This window comes from Canis lupus, chromosome 17, assembly GCF_003254725.2.
Source record: "Canis lupus dingo isolate Sandy chromosome 17, ASM325472v2, whole genome shotgun sequence".
NCBI lineage: Eukaryota > Metazoa > Chordata > Mammalia > Carnivora > Canidae > Canis > Canis lupus.
In genome coordinates, this window is record NC_064259.1 from 8231286 (window position 1) to 8249889 (window position 18604).

The 18604-nt window shown below is 48.1% G+C and overlaps 1 protein-coding gene and 1 long non-coding RNA gene across 9 annotated transcripts in view; one reads left to right on the top strand and one right to left on the bottom strand.

The window, feature by feature from the left end:
- The window catches only part of GREB1 (growth regulating estrogen receptor binding 1), a 136188-nt gene that overhangs the window by 44159 nt on the left and 73425 nt on the right, over nt 1–18604 (top strand). For 4 of the 8 annotated variants that reach the window (XM_035700751.2, XM_035700753.2, XM_035700752.2 and 1 more), the window contains exons 1-2: nt 1302–1759; nt 16582–16880. In XM_035700751.2, coding sequence (XP_035556644.1) covers nt 16724–16880 — 157 coding nt within the window. In that variant the 5' untranslated portion in view covers nt 1302–1759; nt 16582–16723. Of the gene's footprint in view, nt 1–1284; nt 1760–16581; nt 16881–18604 lie in introns of those variants that run through there. The other 4 variants (XM_035700756.2, XM_035700755.2, XR_004806248.2 and 1 more) reach the window with 4 other exon arrangements.
- On the bottom strand, nt 13007–16872 carry LOC118351196 (uncharacterized). The gene is made up of 3 exons (XR_004806249.2): nt 16739–16872; nt 16276–16370; nt 13007–13186 (listed from the first exon to the last, which is right to left on the bottom strand). It is a non-coding gene; the product is annotated as an uncharacterized LOC118351196 (long non-coding RNA).

An 18604-nucleotide genomic window follows, 5' to 3' on the forward strand; every position in this document is an offset into this window, starting at 1 on the left:
TAAATATAAATATGTATCATATAACATGTTACTTAAAACATATGTGTACATATATATTTTTCTCTCTATAGTTCTATAACAATTTAAAAATCTTTTTGTTGCTGCATGTTATATCCTAAGTATATCTGCATCATTTAAAAACTTCATACAGGGCAGCCCTGGTGGCGCAGCGGTTTAGCGCCGCCTGCAGCCCAGGGTGTGATCCTGGAGACCTGGGATCAAGTCCCACGTCGGGCTCCCTGCATGGAGCCTGCTTCTCCCTCTGCCTGTGTCTCTGCTTCTCTCTCTCTGTGTCTCTCATGAATAAATAAAATCTTAAAAAAAAACAAAACTTCATACATGTAGTTTCTGTGCATGTGGATATTGGAGAGGGCATCAAGCATCCCTTTCTGTTGGACATTCCTGAAACGTCCAGTTTCCACCATTCCAGACAGTGTCACCGGCCCCGCAGGTCCTTCCCAGACCGACTGCCTCCCCCGATGGATGGATGGACAAAGGCATATGCCAGGGGTTTGCTTGGACCCCAGAGCCTCACCCAAGCAGAACCACTAGGGGGTGCTGCCCCTGCTTTTGCTGGAAAGTCCAGGATGAGTGGGGTCTCCCCCAGCCCCTTTTAGGGAGCCGCAGCTCAGCTGGGGAAGGACCAGCTCTGGGACGTGGAGTTCTTCCACCCTGGAGCTCCTGGTACTTTTGGAAACTGGGCCTAGAAAGAGCCGAGAACTCTTTTTGCCGACTGGGGAGCACTAACACGAATACTAGAGCCTTTGGCCTTTGTCACAAAAGGTAGATGGCATAAAGACCCCTGGTCATATCCAAGTCCTCTTCGCCGGCCACTAGACGATCCTGACAAGACGATAGAAATGAGCGTTAAAGGCGTTTAGCCCAAGTGAAGTGGCCTCTCCTTCCTTCTTTCCTTTCCTTTTTCAATTAGGATTTGATTGGGATTCCGAGGTTTCAGGGTCAATTACAACAGGAATGTGTAGGAAGCTCCAGCCAAGGGCGGGTGTTTTCCTTGATTTGCGTAGTGGAAATGATTCAACTAAAAGAAGTTTAAGGATGCGCCTCTGTGAGCCTGGGAGGAGGGGTGGGGGGTGCCCCTGGTGTTTGCGGGGATGATGGCCAGGGGCCCGGGCTCCCGCACCTGCGGCACACTCGAGTGCCAGCTTCCCGCGGCAGAGCCTGTGCTCTTGTCCTGACCCTTTGTTCTCTGCGCAAGAGTACGCGGTTCCACTCCAAGTACAAAACTTTCATGTTGTTTAGAAAGACTCGGCTTGACCGCTGGCGGTTAGCCTGACAGATTGGTCTGTACCTGCGTGGAGAGCGCTGTGACCCAGCAAAACGCCGCGGTGCTGAGAAGATAGAGAGCCGTGGCATTTGCCACCTGACCCAGCGGGAACCCCGGGGCACATGGAGCTCCACTTGGAAGGGCCGCAGCTGAAGTTGTTTTTTTCCCCCCCTCTAGTTGTTGTTGTAGCCTGGGAGCAGATACGGGCTTTGGAACCTTTCCCTTGGCTGGCTTGACTGCCTCTGCTTCTCTGGGCAGGGGCCGGGGAGCCAGGGTGTCAGGCTGACCGAGCACTCGCCCTGCTCTCGCTCTCGGGGGCTCTCGGGGGCTCTCGGGGGCCGTGAAGGGTTCCCCAGGGGATCAAAGGCCCGGCCCGACCTGGGGAGGCAGGAGCCCCTGCAGGCGCTTCCACTTTGCTGACTCGAGCTGGCTGGGCTGTTGATGTGCTGCCTGAAACGACCAGCTTTTTGTCAGGTACGGTGCATTTGACTTTGGGAGTGGAGCCCCCGCTTTTGGGGTTGCATAGGTCTGTGTTGACTTTTTGCTCATTATACAGACAGCCCTGGTGTGGGTTAAGGAGGCGAAGGGCAAAGCATTAGCTTTCAGTAAAGTGCAGGGGAACGAACCATCCACCGGGTTAAGTCCACCGGGGGAGTTAGCCTCCTTTAGTTTTATTGTTTGCAAGGGCATCTAAAGGGGGTGTGAGTAATTAGTTCCCTAGCAAGGTGGACGCGGAAGCGAGGAGTGAGGCAGTGAGGAGAATTGTGAATGATATGCTAAAGAGGCCAACAGCGCTTTTTGGATCCTGCCTGGTTGTTTCTGGGGAAAAGTTTTGTTTAGTGGTTTCTTTCCTGAAAATCTTCATTTTCATTCGGAAGGTGCCTCTCCCCCATCCCGGCTCTCAGTGCAGCGGGAGGGGACGCCCCTACTGCGTTGGTGTCCCAGGGGAGAGAGCTTGGGGACCCACGAAGCGCTCTGACACGTGAGCAGATGTCCGCGTGGCGTCGTGCTGGTGTGGCAGCTGCGGGCAGGACAGCCTCAGTTGGGGAGCCGGGGGATTGCACAGAAGTCGGCCCCTCGCCCCCGCTCTTCTTCCTGAAACCGCACCTGTGGAGTTTATGAGTTCCTCCAGGGAAAATCGGAGAAATCTACATTAGAATGCTGTTTCCTGCCCGGAGGACTGTCAAAGAGTTTATAGGAGACCATTCTGCGGCCTGAATGCGTTTATGGCCATATCATATATTCGGGGCGGACTGTTCCTGCACCCCCATTCTTCACATGGGAGGGCCCCAGCGCGCCTGTGGAAGTTACGGAATGAGGTTGAAAACGCAGGCTGGAGAGGGCTGCACTTTGTGTTTGGTGTTTCTTTCTTTCTTTTTTATTTTTAAACTTTGGGCTCACCCGGAAACATCCTCGTAGTTGTATGGTGACCAAAGGATTCCTAAATTTTGCCCTAAGGAGGCTGGAGGAGGAAGAAACAGGGGTTCCTGGCAGCTCAGGTTGGAGCTGGAATTTGGGGGTGTTCTGGTGCGACGCTGGGGTGGGGGCTGTGTCGCTGTGGCATGTCTCATCCCTTCCCTTGAGGCCCTGAAAGGGCAGCAGGATTCAAGGGGAAGGCTGTCACCTGCAAGGACAGGGAGCCCGAGGCCAGAGGCCAGAGTGGCCGAGTTCTTACAGGTGTGTTGTGGGTGTGATTCGAGTGGAGGCCACTGGCGAAAGGGAAGGAGAGAGGGGCCTGGCTGGCAAGCTGGGGAAGGGTTTTCTTTCTCGAGGACTTGAACTCCAGAGCGTGGCCTCATTCTTCTCTGCCATGGTCACCCCACTAGTCGAGGATGAGAGAGTTCACAGATAAGTGGGTATCAGACCAGGGAGTGGGCGGCCTGCAAGAGCATGGCTGGAGGATCCTGAGCGCTTGGCTCACCCAGCTCCTGTTTTCTGCATTGAAGCCAGCCAGCCTCCCCCATCCTTCATCTTCCCCGGAGGGGGCCAGTCTTTGAGTTGCAGTATATGCAACATTGCCCTGTAGACCTTCCCTAGGAAGCCGAGCTAATCTCTGAAATGCAGCTTCATCAGGACGATGGAGAGTCCTTTCCTGGGACTGATTCTTAAAACACGTTGGCAAGGCTTAGTCTGAACTGGTTCCTCGCCACCCTCCTCTCTCTGCTCCCCCACATATACCTTCTGTGCCAGCATCTGAAAGGATCTGCCTTCCCCAGTCCCACGGTGTCCCCCACCCTGGGTCAAGCCTTAGTGCATTGTCCACCTCCTGCCCAGAATGCCCTTTCTTCTTTGCAGCAAACCGATGCTCATCCTGCCCGATACAGCTTTAGGAGGAAGCCCTCTGCGACTGACCTGAGATAGAAACGTCCATCCTCTGTCTCCTTTGAGCCACCACCTCCTTGCTGGGGCAACCACCACCCTGCTCTTCCTACACAGCTGTGAGTTTCTTTAGGTCAGGGACCCTGTCTGGTTCACCTTTGCCCTTCGCTCCAAGAGGGAAGAAATATTTCTGCTCTATATCCAGATCAGACTCTCGAAGCCTTTAATTTTAAGGCTAAACCGTGGGCCTGGAAGAGGAAAGTTCACTTTTTTTCAGAGGAGGCATTGAACAGGGCCAGAAGTTGTCATTTGTAGCTTAGGACAGACCCAGCTGTCTGAAGTTGGTGCTGAGACCCAGGAGGCCTTCAGCTACGTCTTCCCTTTGAGCCTGGCGTGGCCTGGGTGGAGGTCAGAGGGTCTCCAGCAGCCTGGGGTTAGATTAGCAGATCAACAACCATTTCCTTGCCAGATCTGCTCCCTGTAAGAAACTGCTCTGGACTCCGTGAGGAGCAGAGAGACGTGTGAACTCGGTTGCTATCTCCAGCAGCTCTGACCCTGAGGAGGTGGGAGACACACACTTTGTGGTCCTTGGGGCGCCGGGGGTGGGGTGTGGGGGGAAGACCCGGATCCCAGTGGGGGTGGCGGCAAAGTACTGGGGGTGGGGGGCCAGAAGATGGAGGGATGCATTTGGCTAGAGTGGAAGCTGGCACAGACGGGCCGGTGGAGCAGCAGTGTGCTCAAGAGGAAAGAACAAAAGTGCATATCTTGTACTTAGATGATCTCCAGGGAGGGCTTCCTTCTGATGCTGCTTGGAATAGAATACAGTGAGGTCAGTTCAGGTAATACCCTGGGGCAGGGGGGGCAGGAGCGAAACCCCTCCCCGCCCCCCAACTGTAGCACAATGACATCCCGGGAGCCTAGATTAAAACCTCCCATACGTTTCCTTGCCACGGCTGGGGTTTTAAATCCAGCAGCTCTGGGACAGGACCGGGCTTCATTTCCCTACCGTCCTCGCTGTAACCTCCAGTGGGTCCTACTCACCACCCTCCCTGGTCCTACTCGCTTCCCCTGCCCCCTGGCTCCCTCTTTTTTAGAAGGTATTTTCTGGAGGCCTGCAGTGTCCGGGGAAATGAAGGGGTCATCAGAATAGTGCCTGCTGTCAAGGAGCTTCAGGTTTTGAGAGGAACGGGGGTGAGAGACCTGTATCTGCTTGGGTTGGCACATTTCAGTCAGTGCCAGAAGTTTAATGATTTCTGCTGGAGTACAGTGAGTCACGTTAAGTCAGAGTTTCTGGTTAACATCTAGAAATTAGAATGAGGAGCAGTGAATTCCAATTTTAGGGAGGAAACTAGAGTTTATTAACATCTGTGTGCCAACCACCCTCCAAACTGTTAGTTTATTTGGCCCCGGGAGGTAGTCCTTCTCCTGTGATAAATGAGGGAAGGGTGGTTCAGAGAGGTTAAGGAACTTGCCCAAGGCCACACAGCTTGAAAATAGCCTAGCTATGAATTAAGTCCCTGGTGGTCTTATTCCAAAGTACATGTTTTTTTTGTTGTTGTTAAACCAGCTAGCGGGCTGATTATGAATGCTTTGCAAAGCCCAACTTTGAAAAATTGTTTGAGGTTGGTAACGTCAAACTTGCCCAAGAGGCTTGAAGGGAGCTGTGGAGCCTTCTCTGAGCTGGTTTCCATTGAATTGGACACGGTGGCTGAGGACTAAAAGAGCTTGTTCTCAGCACATCGTGGGCCTGTGTCTCCGTGTCGAGGGCCTGAGCCAACAATGTGTGTCCTGGGCATTTGGGGAGCAGAGCCAGCTTGGACGAGTGTGCAGCAGGGGAGGTGTGGGGTTTATGTTTATGAGCAGAATGACGTGTGTGCAGCCCCCAGGGGTACACAGAACTGGATGTGATTTTAGGAAGGGCATGCTAGCCCCTTGGGCCAACTCTGTCCCCGGGGACAGATGGGGGCTCTGGGTTTAGGCAGAGGTGCCCCCCCCCCTTCTCCCCGCCCTTCCTTGACTGATAACACAAAGTGAAAAGTGCTCAGAAAGGAACAGGAGAATTAGTGAGGGCCCAGACGTCAGCCAGATGCTTAAGTGTTGGGATTCCCCATTAAGTGTCTGCAAGTCTTTTAAGATAAATGGACTTCTTAGGCAACACTTTAAAAAAAAATTTATTTTAAATTTAAATTCAATTTGCCGACATAGAGTATAACACCCAGGGCTCGTCTCATCCTGTTTAGGCAATACTTTTGATCTTTATTCAGAAGGAGAGAAAGAAGACAAAGTCACTTTTCAAGGAGAGGCTGAGCCGAGTATTTCTCTTTGAATAGGCCTGAGTGTGAGTTTCTTGCTTTTATCTGCGGGAGCAGCCAGTCGGGCTGGCGGAGAGGCAGACACTGTCCAGACCCGGCCCCCGGCCCCCGGCCCCGGCGCTGCTTGTTTGTTTGCCTCTGGGACCGGTGGTCGGCCTGCCTGGGCCTCCCTCCCTTCCGCAGCATTCTTAGAATGCTCTTGGTTTCCGTTGTCTGACTTGAAATGTGTTTTTTTAAATGGGGCTTTTCACTTATGGGGGCTTTACTTTCTTATCTTGGCAGCCCCCCCCCCCGCCCCCTTTTGGTAAAGCACCTTTAAGGGAGAGCCTAAGGCGATTTTTTTCCCTCCCTAAACAAAAGTTTTAGTGTGGCTGGATGAGTGAATATCTTGAAAAAAAAAAAACAAAAAACAAAAACCTAGCGACTTTAAAAATCACTCCCTTTTCTGGAGGCATCGCCTTCTTTGAAAGCAAAGACTTTCCTGCCCTGGGCCATTGTTGGACATTCTAAGATTGTCCAAAATGTGTGACCTTGGACAGGTCACTCCGTGTCACTCTGCCTCAGTTTCCTTGAGTAGAATGAGAACCATGCTCCCATGCAGTTTGGAGCCGTGATGAAGAACATGTAACGTGGACGTCAGCCGAGAACAGGAGCTGCGCAAAGCCACCCTCATAAACGATCGCTGACTTTTATATGTTCTTGGCGTTTACGTTGGTAAAGGAAATAATAAAGACACGAAGGCAACAAATGCTTTAAAGCCCAGAGGCCGTGTCTTCCTCTGCAAAATGAAGACAGTCCTTTTGTCACCGAGCTGTCAGCACAGGTACTTCGTTCTGTGGCTCATCCGTTCAAACTTGCATCTCTCTCCGTGTGTATTTGTTTATCAATTTATAAATTGGGTACATGGACCACAGGATAGTGTATCTATTATTTACATTCTTTTGCTATTTGTTTATTTATTATTATTTTATTTTCTATTTATTTTACTATTTATTTTATTTTTTGAAATATTTTACACTCTAAAACAGATACTGAAAAAAAATTAGAATGATTAGGTGAAATAGATATAAACAGAAGTTTCGTGGATTTTTTTTTTTTTAAGATTTTATTTATTTGACAGAGAGCACAAGCAGAGGGGCAGAGGGGCAGGGAGAAACAGACTCTCTGAGGAGCAGGGAGCCTGATGTGGGGCTCGATCCCAGGACCCGGGGATCACGACTTGAGCTGAAGGCAGATACTTAACCGACTGAGCCACCCAGGCACCCCGGAAGTTTTGATATTTTCTTTTTCTGTGGTCCTTGTGGATAGAATGCTGGGATGTATAAGAACTATCATGGGACCTTACAAGCTCTGTCACGTGGTTCTGTGAGTATGGGTAGAACCTTCTAGAAGTAACGGCAGGGTGTTATGCTGTTATGCACGAGCATGCGTAGTCCCCTGAGGCCGACTTCCTGGCTTTGTCCTTTAAGAAGCTCAGAGGAATGCCATAGCTTTCTGGGAAATTGGGAAAGGTCTTGTCACTACTAGAAAAGGTGTGGAAGAGAATGGTAATACAGGTTCGTAACCCTTAAAAAGGTGTCTGTGATTTCCTCTTCTGTGAATTGAAACATCGTCACGCTGCTCCGCGTTCTTTGCAGGTGGGCTTTCAATTCCAGAAGGAGCAATGGCTGTGTGTTGTTAGACTCGTCTCCCAACCTTTCTGAGCCTTAGTTTCCTCGTCTGTAAAATAGCGATAAAGACAGGGATACAAATAATTGCCACATAGGATTATGTCCAGGATTAAATTAGATAATCTTGAGGAAATGCTTGGCAGGCTGGCCTGCCTTTGGTCTTGGTCTGTCATCCACCAGGACCTTTAGTTGCTATTCTGCTGAGGTTCTGCATGAGTCTGTCATTCATTTTTATTCCTGTATTTATGTTTTTAAACATAGCCTTCAGTTTTTCATAAGCGTGAATGAGAACACAGTCTAAAAAGTCATCTTATAACTTTTAAAGTGAAAAATACATATTTCTCCTCCAGGTCCTGCTACCTAGAGGCAACTGCCTTTTACCTTTTTAGATTTTTAAAATTCTGTTTCTTAATATACAAATGTGTGCTGCAATTGTTAATCTCTAGACCATCTTTTCTTTTTTTTTTTTTTTTAGACCATCTTTTCACTTATACTGTGGAATATAAGAATTTAGCTTTCTCATGCCTCCTTTCCCTGCCCCCAAAACACATGCTCGCGTGCACCTACCCAAACACACACACGTGCATGCTCCACTTCCTTTTCCCTATCCTTCTAAGATAGTTCTGTTACAAACTTCGCTTGAATCCATACTCCACATAGACTTACAGCTATAATTAACTTACATTTCCAATTCCTGTACATCTTATTTTTCTGCAGCTACTAATTGTATTTTTGGTTTACTTGAATTTGTATGGACATATCAATAATTCATCCCAATATTCTGATAGAACTTATAAAACTCCTTTCAACATAGTTTAAGCACATGGGATAATCTGATCTGTTACATTATTTTCTTCTTGGAGACATCCTTTCCTGAGCTGTTGTCCTTTTTTTTTTTTAAGATTTTATTTATTTATTCATGAGGGGGGAGAGAGAGAGAGAGAGAGAGGCAGAGACACAGGCAGAGAGAGAAGCAGGCTCCACGCAGGGAGGCCCCACGTGGGACTCGATCCCGGGTCTCCAGGATTATGCCCTGAGCTGAAGGCAGATGTGCAATTGCTGAGCCACCCAATTGCTGAACCAATTGCTGGGTTCCCTGTCCTGGGTCTAATGTTTTCCAATTTGTCAAAATTTTCTTTTCCCCAGTAGTTTGGGGAGAAAGAATAGTTGGGAGATGTTTCTTTACTTCTTTTCTTTTCTTTTTTGTTTTTTTGAGATCTTGAATTTCTTAAAATGATTTTATTCTACTTGTACTTTGGATTGTTATTTTAGTTGGGTATAGAAGTATAGGTAGCACATCATTTTCCCTCAAAATTTTTGAGAGCATTGTTTTGTTGTTTCCCTGAATCCCTATTGAGAAACCCAAAGTCATTCTGATTATTTTCAACTTGAGAATGAGCCAAGTTTTTTTCTTTCTGAATCTTTCTTTGGGATCCTCTCTTTATCCTTGGTGTTCTAAAATTTCACGGCGATGCTCCTTTTTCATTTCTTATACCGGGCCCTTGGGTTTTTTATTTTATTTTATTTTTTATTTTATTTTAATTTATTTTTTTATTTTATTTTATTTTATTTTTTTTTCCTTGGGTTTTTTAAATCCAGAAACTTAAGTCCTTTGGTCCTGGAAAATTTTTTGGGTTATGTCTTTCAGAATATTATCACCTCCATTTTCCTCATTCTCTTTTCCTGGAACTGCTATGGGACCATGATTGATCTTCTAATTTTCTTACTTTTTATTTCCTTTGTGTCTTTATCTTCAACTCTGTTTTTTAACCCTTTCAATAAAGTTTAAGTTTTGATTATCATTTAAACAGTTTATTATAATTTTTGTTTTCTGCCTGTTTACATTTCCTTTTTTAAAGACTGTATTTTGGGGGCACCTGGGTGGCTTAGTTGGTTACGCATCTGCCTTCAGCTTAGCTCATGATCTTGGGGTCCTGGGTTCAAGTCCAGCATCCGGCTCCCTGCTCAGTAGGGAGCCTGTTTCTCTCTCTGCCCCTCCGCATTGCTCTCTCTCGCTATCTCTCTCAAATAAATAAAATCTTAAAAGAAAAGATTGTATTTATTTTTTAGAGCAGCTTTGGGTTTGCAGCAAAATTGAGAGGAAGAGACTGAGAGTTCCCATACACCCTCTGCCCTGACACATTCCTTGTTGATCTTTATAGTGTTCTGTTCCCATTTTGTGGATACAGTATTCCTCTGAGGATATGAATTGCGGTGTGTATGTGTCATCTTTCTTGTAGTTTTTGTTTGCTCTCTTTTATCTGTATCTTTTGGACTCTACTTTTTATGTTAAAAGGAGTTTCTCAAAAGCCTTTGTGATGCTGGTCTTTGGATGTCTGCTTGTTGTTACGGATCAGGCCCAGAGGATTTTGGGAAAGTTGCCATACAAAGGTACATATGATGTACTGGGCAGGGGCTCCCTTATGGGACGTGATTGTATATGGGTCTGTGGCATTGGGAGCATCCCCCGTTTTCAGTGTCTGCACATCCCTAAGCCTAAGTGTCAGCATTTTGGGGGAGCCAGATAAGGAAAAGGAATGAGAGGGGAGGGCACTTCATCAATCATTATGTGGACAAACTGGTTCTTCTGTTTTCCTCCCATACCCTGGTATCAGCTGTATCCCTGAGTCCAGATTCTCTGTGATTTTTTTCTTGAGTAAACCTCCAGGCTTCAGTGGAGACAGGGAAGAGGCTGCTGTGGGAGGGGGAGGAGGGAGAAGAGTGGGAGAGGGTCGGGTTTCCCTGCCCCCCACCGTAGGTCTTCAGCCCCACTTTTTCACTGTGTTGTCTGCAATTCCTAAGCTTTTTCTGGCTTCAGTTGTGGTTTGAATTGGTTTGCTCCCTGAGGATGCCTTAGTTCTTACTCTTTCAAAATCTGTCTCCACTTCTTCTGCTTTGCATCTTCCAAATTGTGCGGGCATGTCTAGCCTGCTGTTACTTTGTCTCCTCACTGGGTGGTGTGTATATACCTGTGTGTTCCTCACTGCCTTCCTAGTGTGGTTTGGGCAGGAAGAGAGCTAATGTGCATATTCCCTCTGTCCCCTCTCCCTGGAGCCTCCTCTCTCTTCTTTGTCTCCACTTGTGACCATCCTTGATCCTCCTTGATGTGCCTGCCCCACACGTATTCTCATTGAACTTCAACCCAACCTAGAGCTTGCTGCTCTTTCCAGTGGAATGTTCTACATGCCACAGCTTGATTTGCAGGTGCCACGGGAGGAGCGTGGCTTGGGCTGGGTGTCTCAGCCATCGAGAGTGTGCTGAGATAGCCCATCTTGGTGACTCCCAACTCACTTGGGATCAGATCCGTCTGCTTTGCCTGGTCAAATTCAGTGCCTGGTCAAGTTCAGTGTAGGTGCTTCTGGGGTCAGAGGAGCCAGCAGCATTGCTGGCTTTCCCCGTAGTTCTGGGATTTGAACTGCCATAGAGCTATATTTGAGGTTGATTTGGTGGAATGGGCTCCCTACCTCTCCCGCTGCATTCCTAGGTACAGAGTTTTCAAGACACTTTTTGTGTTTCGGTCTTAAAAACCAGCAGATAGATAAGGAGCCCATTGAAACCGCATCTATCAGGCCCTCCGGTTTTATCCCAAATACCTCTGTCTGACTGACCTGCCTAAAACACCACCTGATCCCCATAAATCCCTAGCTCTGAAGCTTCAGCCACCGTTTCCTGATAAAACAATGTCTGATTTTCACCCTGCTTTGATTTTGCTCTAGCACAGTGCCATCTCATAAGCCATTTACTTCCTGTAAAGACAAATGTCTCCTTTTTCTAGGGCATGTCTGGCTGTCCTTATGGGGCTTTCATTCTTTTGCACTCTCCTGGCCCTTTCTTAAATGGTCTTCCAAAATCTATCCTACCAAAATACCCTCCTCTCCCTTTGTGGCCCCCCTCAGGGTACCAGCCCCTCAGCCTAAGTTTTCCCTGGTCCCCTCCAGCACCCCCTACATTGTAGCACTTACTGTCACTTGTCATTTATGATCTGAAATTCTTCTCAGCTGAATATTCAGTTTTGGCCGGAAATTAGTGATCATGCCCTGAGTGCCAGGTGCTATGCTAGGCACTTTCCAGCTGCTCAGCCTCTTTTACTCTTCAAGTGGTGAGTCAGCCTGTCAGGGTGCCCGCTTTACAGATGAGAATACAGAGGCTGGGTAAGTCAGGCACTATGCTCAGGGTCACACATGCTCTCTCCCATTGACAGCTGCCAAACGCTTTTGCGTCATAGTGAAGGTTGTGGTGCAGGTTCTGGGGTTGAAGAACATCATGCACCAGCAGCGGGAGGAAATGGACCAGGCCTTGGAATGCAGGCAGTGAAGGATGATGTGTCAGGGTGTGGAAGAAATCCCTGCAGCAGGAGGCTAGCAGAGACCTGCCCCAGAGGCAGCAGCCCCAGGGGAGCGGGGGCAGGGAGACAGCAGCCCTGGCCCTCGAAGATGTTGTCTTCCCCCCTGGAGGCCTTGGGGAAGATAATTAAGCTCTCATGTTTGACCCTGAGCTAGGCTCTTGGGTTCCCTAGCTGAGGGGGAGTGGGATTTTAAGGTGCCAAAGAGCTCCAGCAGCGCCCTCTGGCCCATCCCCGCTCTGCCGTCCCCTCCCTTCCTCTCCCCTCCCTTGCCCTCCCCTCCCCTCCCCTCCCCAAGCCTCTCACCTGGCAGGTGGTTTTGTCAGTAAGCCAGAGCTCTCCAGGTAGGAAGTTCCCATCCCATTCACTTGTGGTTCCCTGGGCCCTCAAATTTTCATATGATTCTCAGTGCTCCTTTTCCATCCTTATTTACTGGTGTTTCCTCATGATTTCAAATGCATCATTGGATAGGGAGTGGGGTGCATTTTCTCTGTATTTGCTTATAGACATGAAAGCTTTCATGTTTACCTAGGGTTGTAAAATTTTGCTTTGAGTGTGAAAACTTTTCTGTGGTTTTGTTCCTTTCATACTCTCGTCTCCCTCCCCGCCATGACCCCCCTCCCTCTTTTCCTCTTGGCTGCTTCTCCCCCTCTGCCACAGCCCAATTCTATTTCTTTTCTTTGAACCAGAACTCCTGCAGGTTACTTATCATCTCCAAGTCTTGAATCTGTCACCTTTAGAATGGGCTTTATAATATCGCTCACCTGACCACCACACATGCATGCCCAGGGCCTTGCACACAGTGGCTGGACAATGAATGTTCAATTTCTTTCTTCCTCTTTATTGCTCCATCCACATTGGTCATTGTCTGCTATAACTGGTGGAACCCTCTGGGCTCAGGGTGCTAATCAGCCGTCAGGTGAGAACAGGACTTTGGGAAGGTAGAGTATGGATGCCTCCATCATTTTCTTTTGGTCATTGAGCATGATTCTATAGAGACGCTGTGTGAAATGGGATGGACTTAAAGCTCCTTTCTGTGGGCCTTAGGCCTTCAGATAGAGATCTATAGAAATAGACATTTTTTAAAATAAATATTTTATTTATTTAGTCATGAGAGACACACAGAGAGAGGCAGAGACATAGGCAGAGGGAGAAGCAGACTTCTTGCAGGGAGCCCGATGCAGGACTCGATCCCAGAACCCGAGGATCATGACCTGAGGCAAAGGCAGATGTTCAACCACTGAATCACCCAGGTGCCCTGAAATAGACATTCATGATGTTACTAATTGGCCTCAACTTTAAACAGACCACCTTGAATCAAAAGTAATGCAGATGTCTCCAAATGTGGCCAGTGACCCCTCACTCAGGTATCAAGGGGTCAAGGCTTCTTTGTATCAGGTCAAGGAAAAAAGCAGACATGAGGACCCCCAGAGCCCCTTCTGACACAGGCTGTTTGGGGGCTCTGGGAGCTGACCTCTTTCTCTAGCACCTTCTCTGTGTCAGGTTATTCCTGAGGCTCATTTCCCAGACTGGAAACTGGGGCTGGCCAAGGGGCCCTGTGGTCAGGGATTATTGCTTCAAGCAGGAAGTGTTTAGTGGTTTTCATTTACTTGTAGTTGGAAAAGGAAAGGCTGGATCTTCCTTACAATAGAGGCAGAAAATCAGCAGGACTGCTTGGCCCATTTTACCTTCAGGAGGGAAATCAGAGCTCCCTCAGGGTGCCTGGGGCCCCATCTCCAAATGGCTCTGCCACCCAAATAAGGGAGACTTTCTTCCACAGGTCTTAAGTCAGAGTGATGTGTGAAGCCAGTCTCACAGCTTGTGTGACCCTGGGCATCACTGTGATGAAGCAGGAGCTCTTGCTCTGCGGTCACGTTGGTACTGGCATCTGGTGCGATTCTTTTTTTTTTTTTTTTTTTTTAAAGATTTTATTTATTTATTCATGATAGTTACACAGAGAGAGACAGAGAGGCAGAGACACAGGCAGAGGGAGAAGCAGGCTCCATGCACCGGGAGCCCGACGTGGGATTCGATCCCGGGTCTCCAGGATCGCGCCCCGGGCCAAAGGCAGGCGCCAAACCGCTGCGCCACCCAGGGATCCCTATCTGGTGCGATTCTTAAAGTCAAATGCTACTTGGAGAATCAACCATACAGTAGAGAAGAAATATATAAGGATATCGAAGAATTGAGTGATCTGTGCCTTTCCTCCCTTACAGAGGGTTTATACATCTTTTTTTTCTCATATCAGGCTATTGGTAAAAATCCATCAGGTAGGGACGCCTGGGTGGCTCAGCAGTTGAGCGTCTGTTTTAGGCCCAGGGTGTAATCCTGGAGTCCCGGGATCGAGTCCCACATCGGGCTCCCTCCATGGAGCCTGCTTCTCCCTCTGCCTGTCTCTGCCTCTCTCTCTGTCTCCCTCATGAATAAATAAATAGAATCTTTTTAAATTAAAAAAAAATCCATCAGATAGCTGTCAAAAAGAACCCCTTAACATTTTATTTTTTTTTATTCTTTTAAAAGATTTTTTATTTTATTTATTCATAGAGACAGAGAGAGAGAGGCAGAGACACAGGCAGAGGGAGGAGGAGGCTCCATGCTGGGAGCCTGATGTGGGGCTCAATCCCGGGTCTCCAGGATCACACCCCGAGCTGCAGGCGGCACTAAACTGCTGCGCCACCGGGGCTGCCCACCCTTAACATTTTAAAAGTTGAGTTTCTAAAGGCCACAGCCATGGTTATAGTCCGGTAGAAATTAGAAATAAATAAGACTAGTGGCATCCGGGTGAGCTGAGGTGGTTAAGCATCTGACTCTTGATCTCAGCTCAGGACTTGATCTCAGGGTCATTCGAGCCCCGGGTTGGGCTCTATGCTGGGTGTTGAGTCTAAAAAAAAAAAAAAAGAAAAAAAGAAAAAGAAGGCTAACCTCCTGTTCCCTAAGCTTGACTATTTAGAAATTAAAAATGCATTCCTGGATAATTACCAGGGTAAGGAGGGTATCAAAAGGGAGATTGTAAGCCGTCTCAGAAGAAATGAAAAGGAGAGCATGTTATACCAAACCTATGAGCCATAGTGAAAGAGGTATCCAGAGGAAAACATGCAGCCCGCAGTAGCTTCGTTATTAAAAGAGGTGGAAAATAAGGATGATGTTAAAGTAATCATTTTCAGAGGTTTGGAAAAAATACAATAGATTAAATAAGCCCAAGGAAAAATAGAAACAGAAAGCTAATTTTAATGAAACAGAAAATAAATGGAAAGCATTAGGAAGGAATATCAATTTAATTGCTGGTTCTTGGGCAGCCTGGGTGGCTCAGTGGTTTAGCGCCGCCTTTAGCCCAGGGTGTGACCCTGGAGACCCGGGATCGAGTCCCAATCAGGCTCCCTGCATGGAGCCTGCTTCTCCCCTTGCCTGTGTCTCTGCCTCTCTCTCTCTGTGAGTGTCTCTCATGAATAAATAAATAAAATCTTAAAAAAAAAATTGCCGGTTCTTGGGAAGCACTAAACATAAAGGTTTACCGCATATGATCCAAGAGAAATGTCTTGAGTATCTGCACCTTCGTGCAATGGGATATGGCACTGCCATAATAATTACTTTAAAAGCATTTATAAGAGGAATGAGTGGAATGTTTATGTCCAGTGGAAAAGCAGAATCAAAAATTTCATTTATAGCATGGTTATTAACTATGTGGATACCATCTCCCATCTCCCTCCTGTCCCCAAGCAGTGAAGAAAAGTCTGAAAAGAATACAGACTTAATTAGGTGGGAATGGAGTGTTGACACTCATGACAACACAGAAGGACCTTGAAAACATTATGCTTATCTGGGAGAAGCCAATCACCAGAGACCATAGACCATAGGATTCCATTAATATGAAATTTCCAGAGGAAGCAAATCTATAAAAACAAAGTAAATTAGTGGTTGGCAGGGTCTGGGGGATTGGGGGCTTAAGGAGTGATTGATAGCTAAAGGGTATGAGGTTTTTTTGGGGGGGTGATGAAAATATTCTAAAATTGATCGTGTGATGGTTGCACGCCCCTGAATATGCTAAAAAACCACTGAGTCACACATTTTCACGGGGTGAATGGTATGATACGTGAACTGTATCTTCAGCTGCGGCAAAAAAAAAAAAAAAAATCACACCGGTTATCTTGGGGGATGGGAATATCCATGATTTCCCTTTTGTTTTTCCACCCTCTTCTGTAGTTTCCAGCTTTCCACGTTTTCCAGATGTAATTCTACCTTCCTTGTATAATGGAAACGATGATGAACCACTACAACACTTTAAGGGAAGGATGTTCACAGTTGGCCTTTTAGCAGAAAAGGCAGTGATGGGAAAATCTGCTAGCCTACCTTCCAAGGGAGGTTGTGGGGAGGTCTCGGAATCCGACCATCCGGAGACCAGTTGGCCCGGATCCTGGCGCTGTCAGCGGCGCGGGGCTGTTCTCCTGTAAGTCAAGGAGAATAAATGAACCATCATTCGCCCGAGCTCCCTTGGGGGCAGGGTCACATCTCCGGGAAAAGCCGGGGGTCTGGGAAGCCGGGGCTGGCGAGGAGCCGATTTCCAGCGAGGTATGCTAAGAGGTGCCAGACCCTGCGATCCGAGCGCTAACTTAGAGAAGGCTGTTACTTATATAACTTCCTGTAATTGCCCGGCAGGAGCCGTGGCCGAGAGCCGCCCTCTCCCCTGTGCCGAGCGAGCGGGGACGCGGCCCTGCCCTCCTCGCAGCCCCTTCACTTCTGCCTTGGCCCGACGCCGAAATGCCATTTTAAACAGCAGCCTCCGTCGTCCTTGCTGAAGATGGGGAACTCTTACGCCGGACAGCTGAAGACGACGCGGTTCGAAGAGGTCCTGCACAACTCCATCGAGGCGTCCCTGCGGTCCAACAGCCTGGTGCCCCGGCCCGTCTTCTCCCAGCTGTACCTGGAAGCCGAGCAGCAGCTCTCCGCCCTAGAAGGTACGAGACGCGCGTGTGTTATTTTCCTGCGTTGTGTGCAGCTCGGGTTGCACCAGCACTGGGAACTCTTTCTGCTCCCCTCTGTGTGCAAAACGTGGGGAGAGAAGTATCGGAAAGGTTGCACCTACGTCTTTACTTGCCTAAGACTATTTTGGGCCACAAAGTGACAAGGAGTAAGATTACCCTTCGGCTCCCAGGAGGAAGGAAGAGGGCTGCGGCGGACGGTAGTTGAATTGGTTGTTCCTTTTGCTCTCATTAGGTTTGATGTGCTCCCTGGATGAGTGAGAAATTTTAACACGCTCTGGCCCTCGGTGATACACATATATTTTTTCTCTCTGTCCCGGGATGCACGGCCATATCTTTGCAGATTAGTCTAGGTGGTTTCTCTGTGGGATCGCAGATACAAGAGCCCTCTAGAAACTTTGAAAACCCAGGAACAGACCCTGATGAATGGAACGTGTGCCAGGAATAAAGGAATAAGTTATATTCGGGCATGGGGACAACTTTAGGATTTACTTAATTATCCAGAAAATAAATTGGTTGTGTGTTCAGTCTTCAGTTTGCCTCTTCGATAGCCATGTGCTTTCATGTCAGAAGTAACCCCACAGCAATCCCTAGGATGAGGCAGTTACTGTTAAGCTAAATTCTTGTGGTCAGTTTATGCCTCCCACTGGAAGTTCCCTGCAGACTGCACTTAGATATCGAAGGCAAAAAGGACCGTTGTTTAAAACAAAAATTAATTAAGAAAGCATGCCAGGTCCTGTAGTGGGGAGGTCACGATGTCTGTGGCTCCGTGTCAGTGTGCGTGTGTGTGTGTGTGTGTGTGTGTTGGCAGGTGTGGGGATGGCTGGCGAGGAGGATTGCGCATAAGGGAAAATGAGGCACAGAGTTGCCGGTGTGGTATCTGATAGTTCCTTATTCTAGCAGGGAGGCGTTCCTTGTGTCCATCCTTGAAATGTCCTTAACCATTAACTTTGCAAACAGCACCAGTAAGGACCTCAAAATGCTGAATGAGGGACTGGGAGAAACTGGACTGTGCTCAAAAGCACAAACGAGGAAAACCAAGAATTCTCTGGTATGGAGAGCATGCTCATTTTCCAGCAGGGGAGGCACTGCTATCAACACTGGAGGAGACGCGCTGTGTTTCTGGTTAGCTGACACGCTTATGTAGAATGTGTGCATTAAACAGTCATCCTTAGCTACTTTCAGTATCGGAAGGCTTTGTTGCTAATGATACATTAATGACGGTGACAATGACGACTTAGTCCCCCTTAAAATCTACAGAGTGCTTTCCACCTCCACCTGCTAAAGCGATGAAATCCCACAATTTGGGAAGATGGGAGGTGGGTTTGCTTGCAGGTTGCAGCGTCAAGGAGTGCCGGAGTCCTGGAGTTCACCCTTGGCTTTGGTGGCTCTGTGATGGAAAGGCGGCAGACAGACAGGTGGTTAGGTAGGTGGGAAGTGCTCACCTGTGGGGAGAGAAGAGCAAGGTTCCCAGTCAGCTTTTCCTTCTGCCTGAGGTCTCTGGGACTACCTGGGAGGTGGCCTCTGGAAGTCTGAACATTCAGACTTCCTGGGATACTCCCGGCCCTGCTGATAGGGCAGTGGGCCTGTGGCACTTTCCAGGGACAGCTTTGAGGCTTACCCTTCTCATGCCTACCGGGTTGAGGACTGAAGGCACCTTGCCAGCTGCTCTCCTGTTGTACAAAAACCGGAGCAGGCCC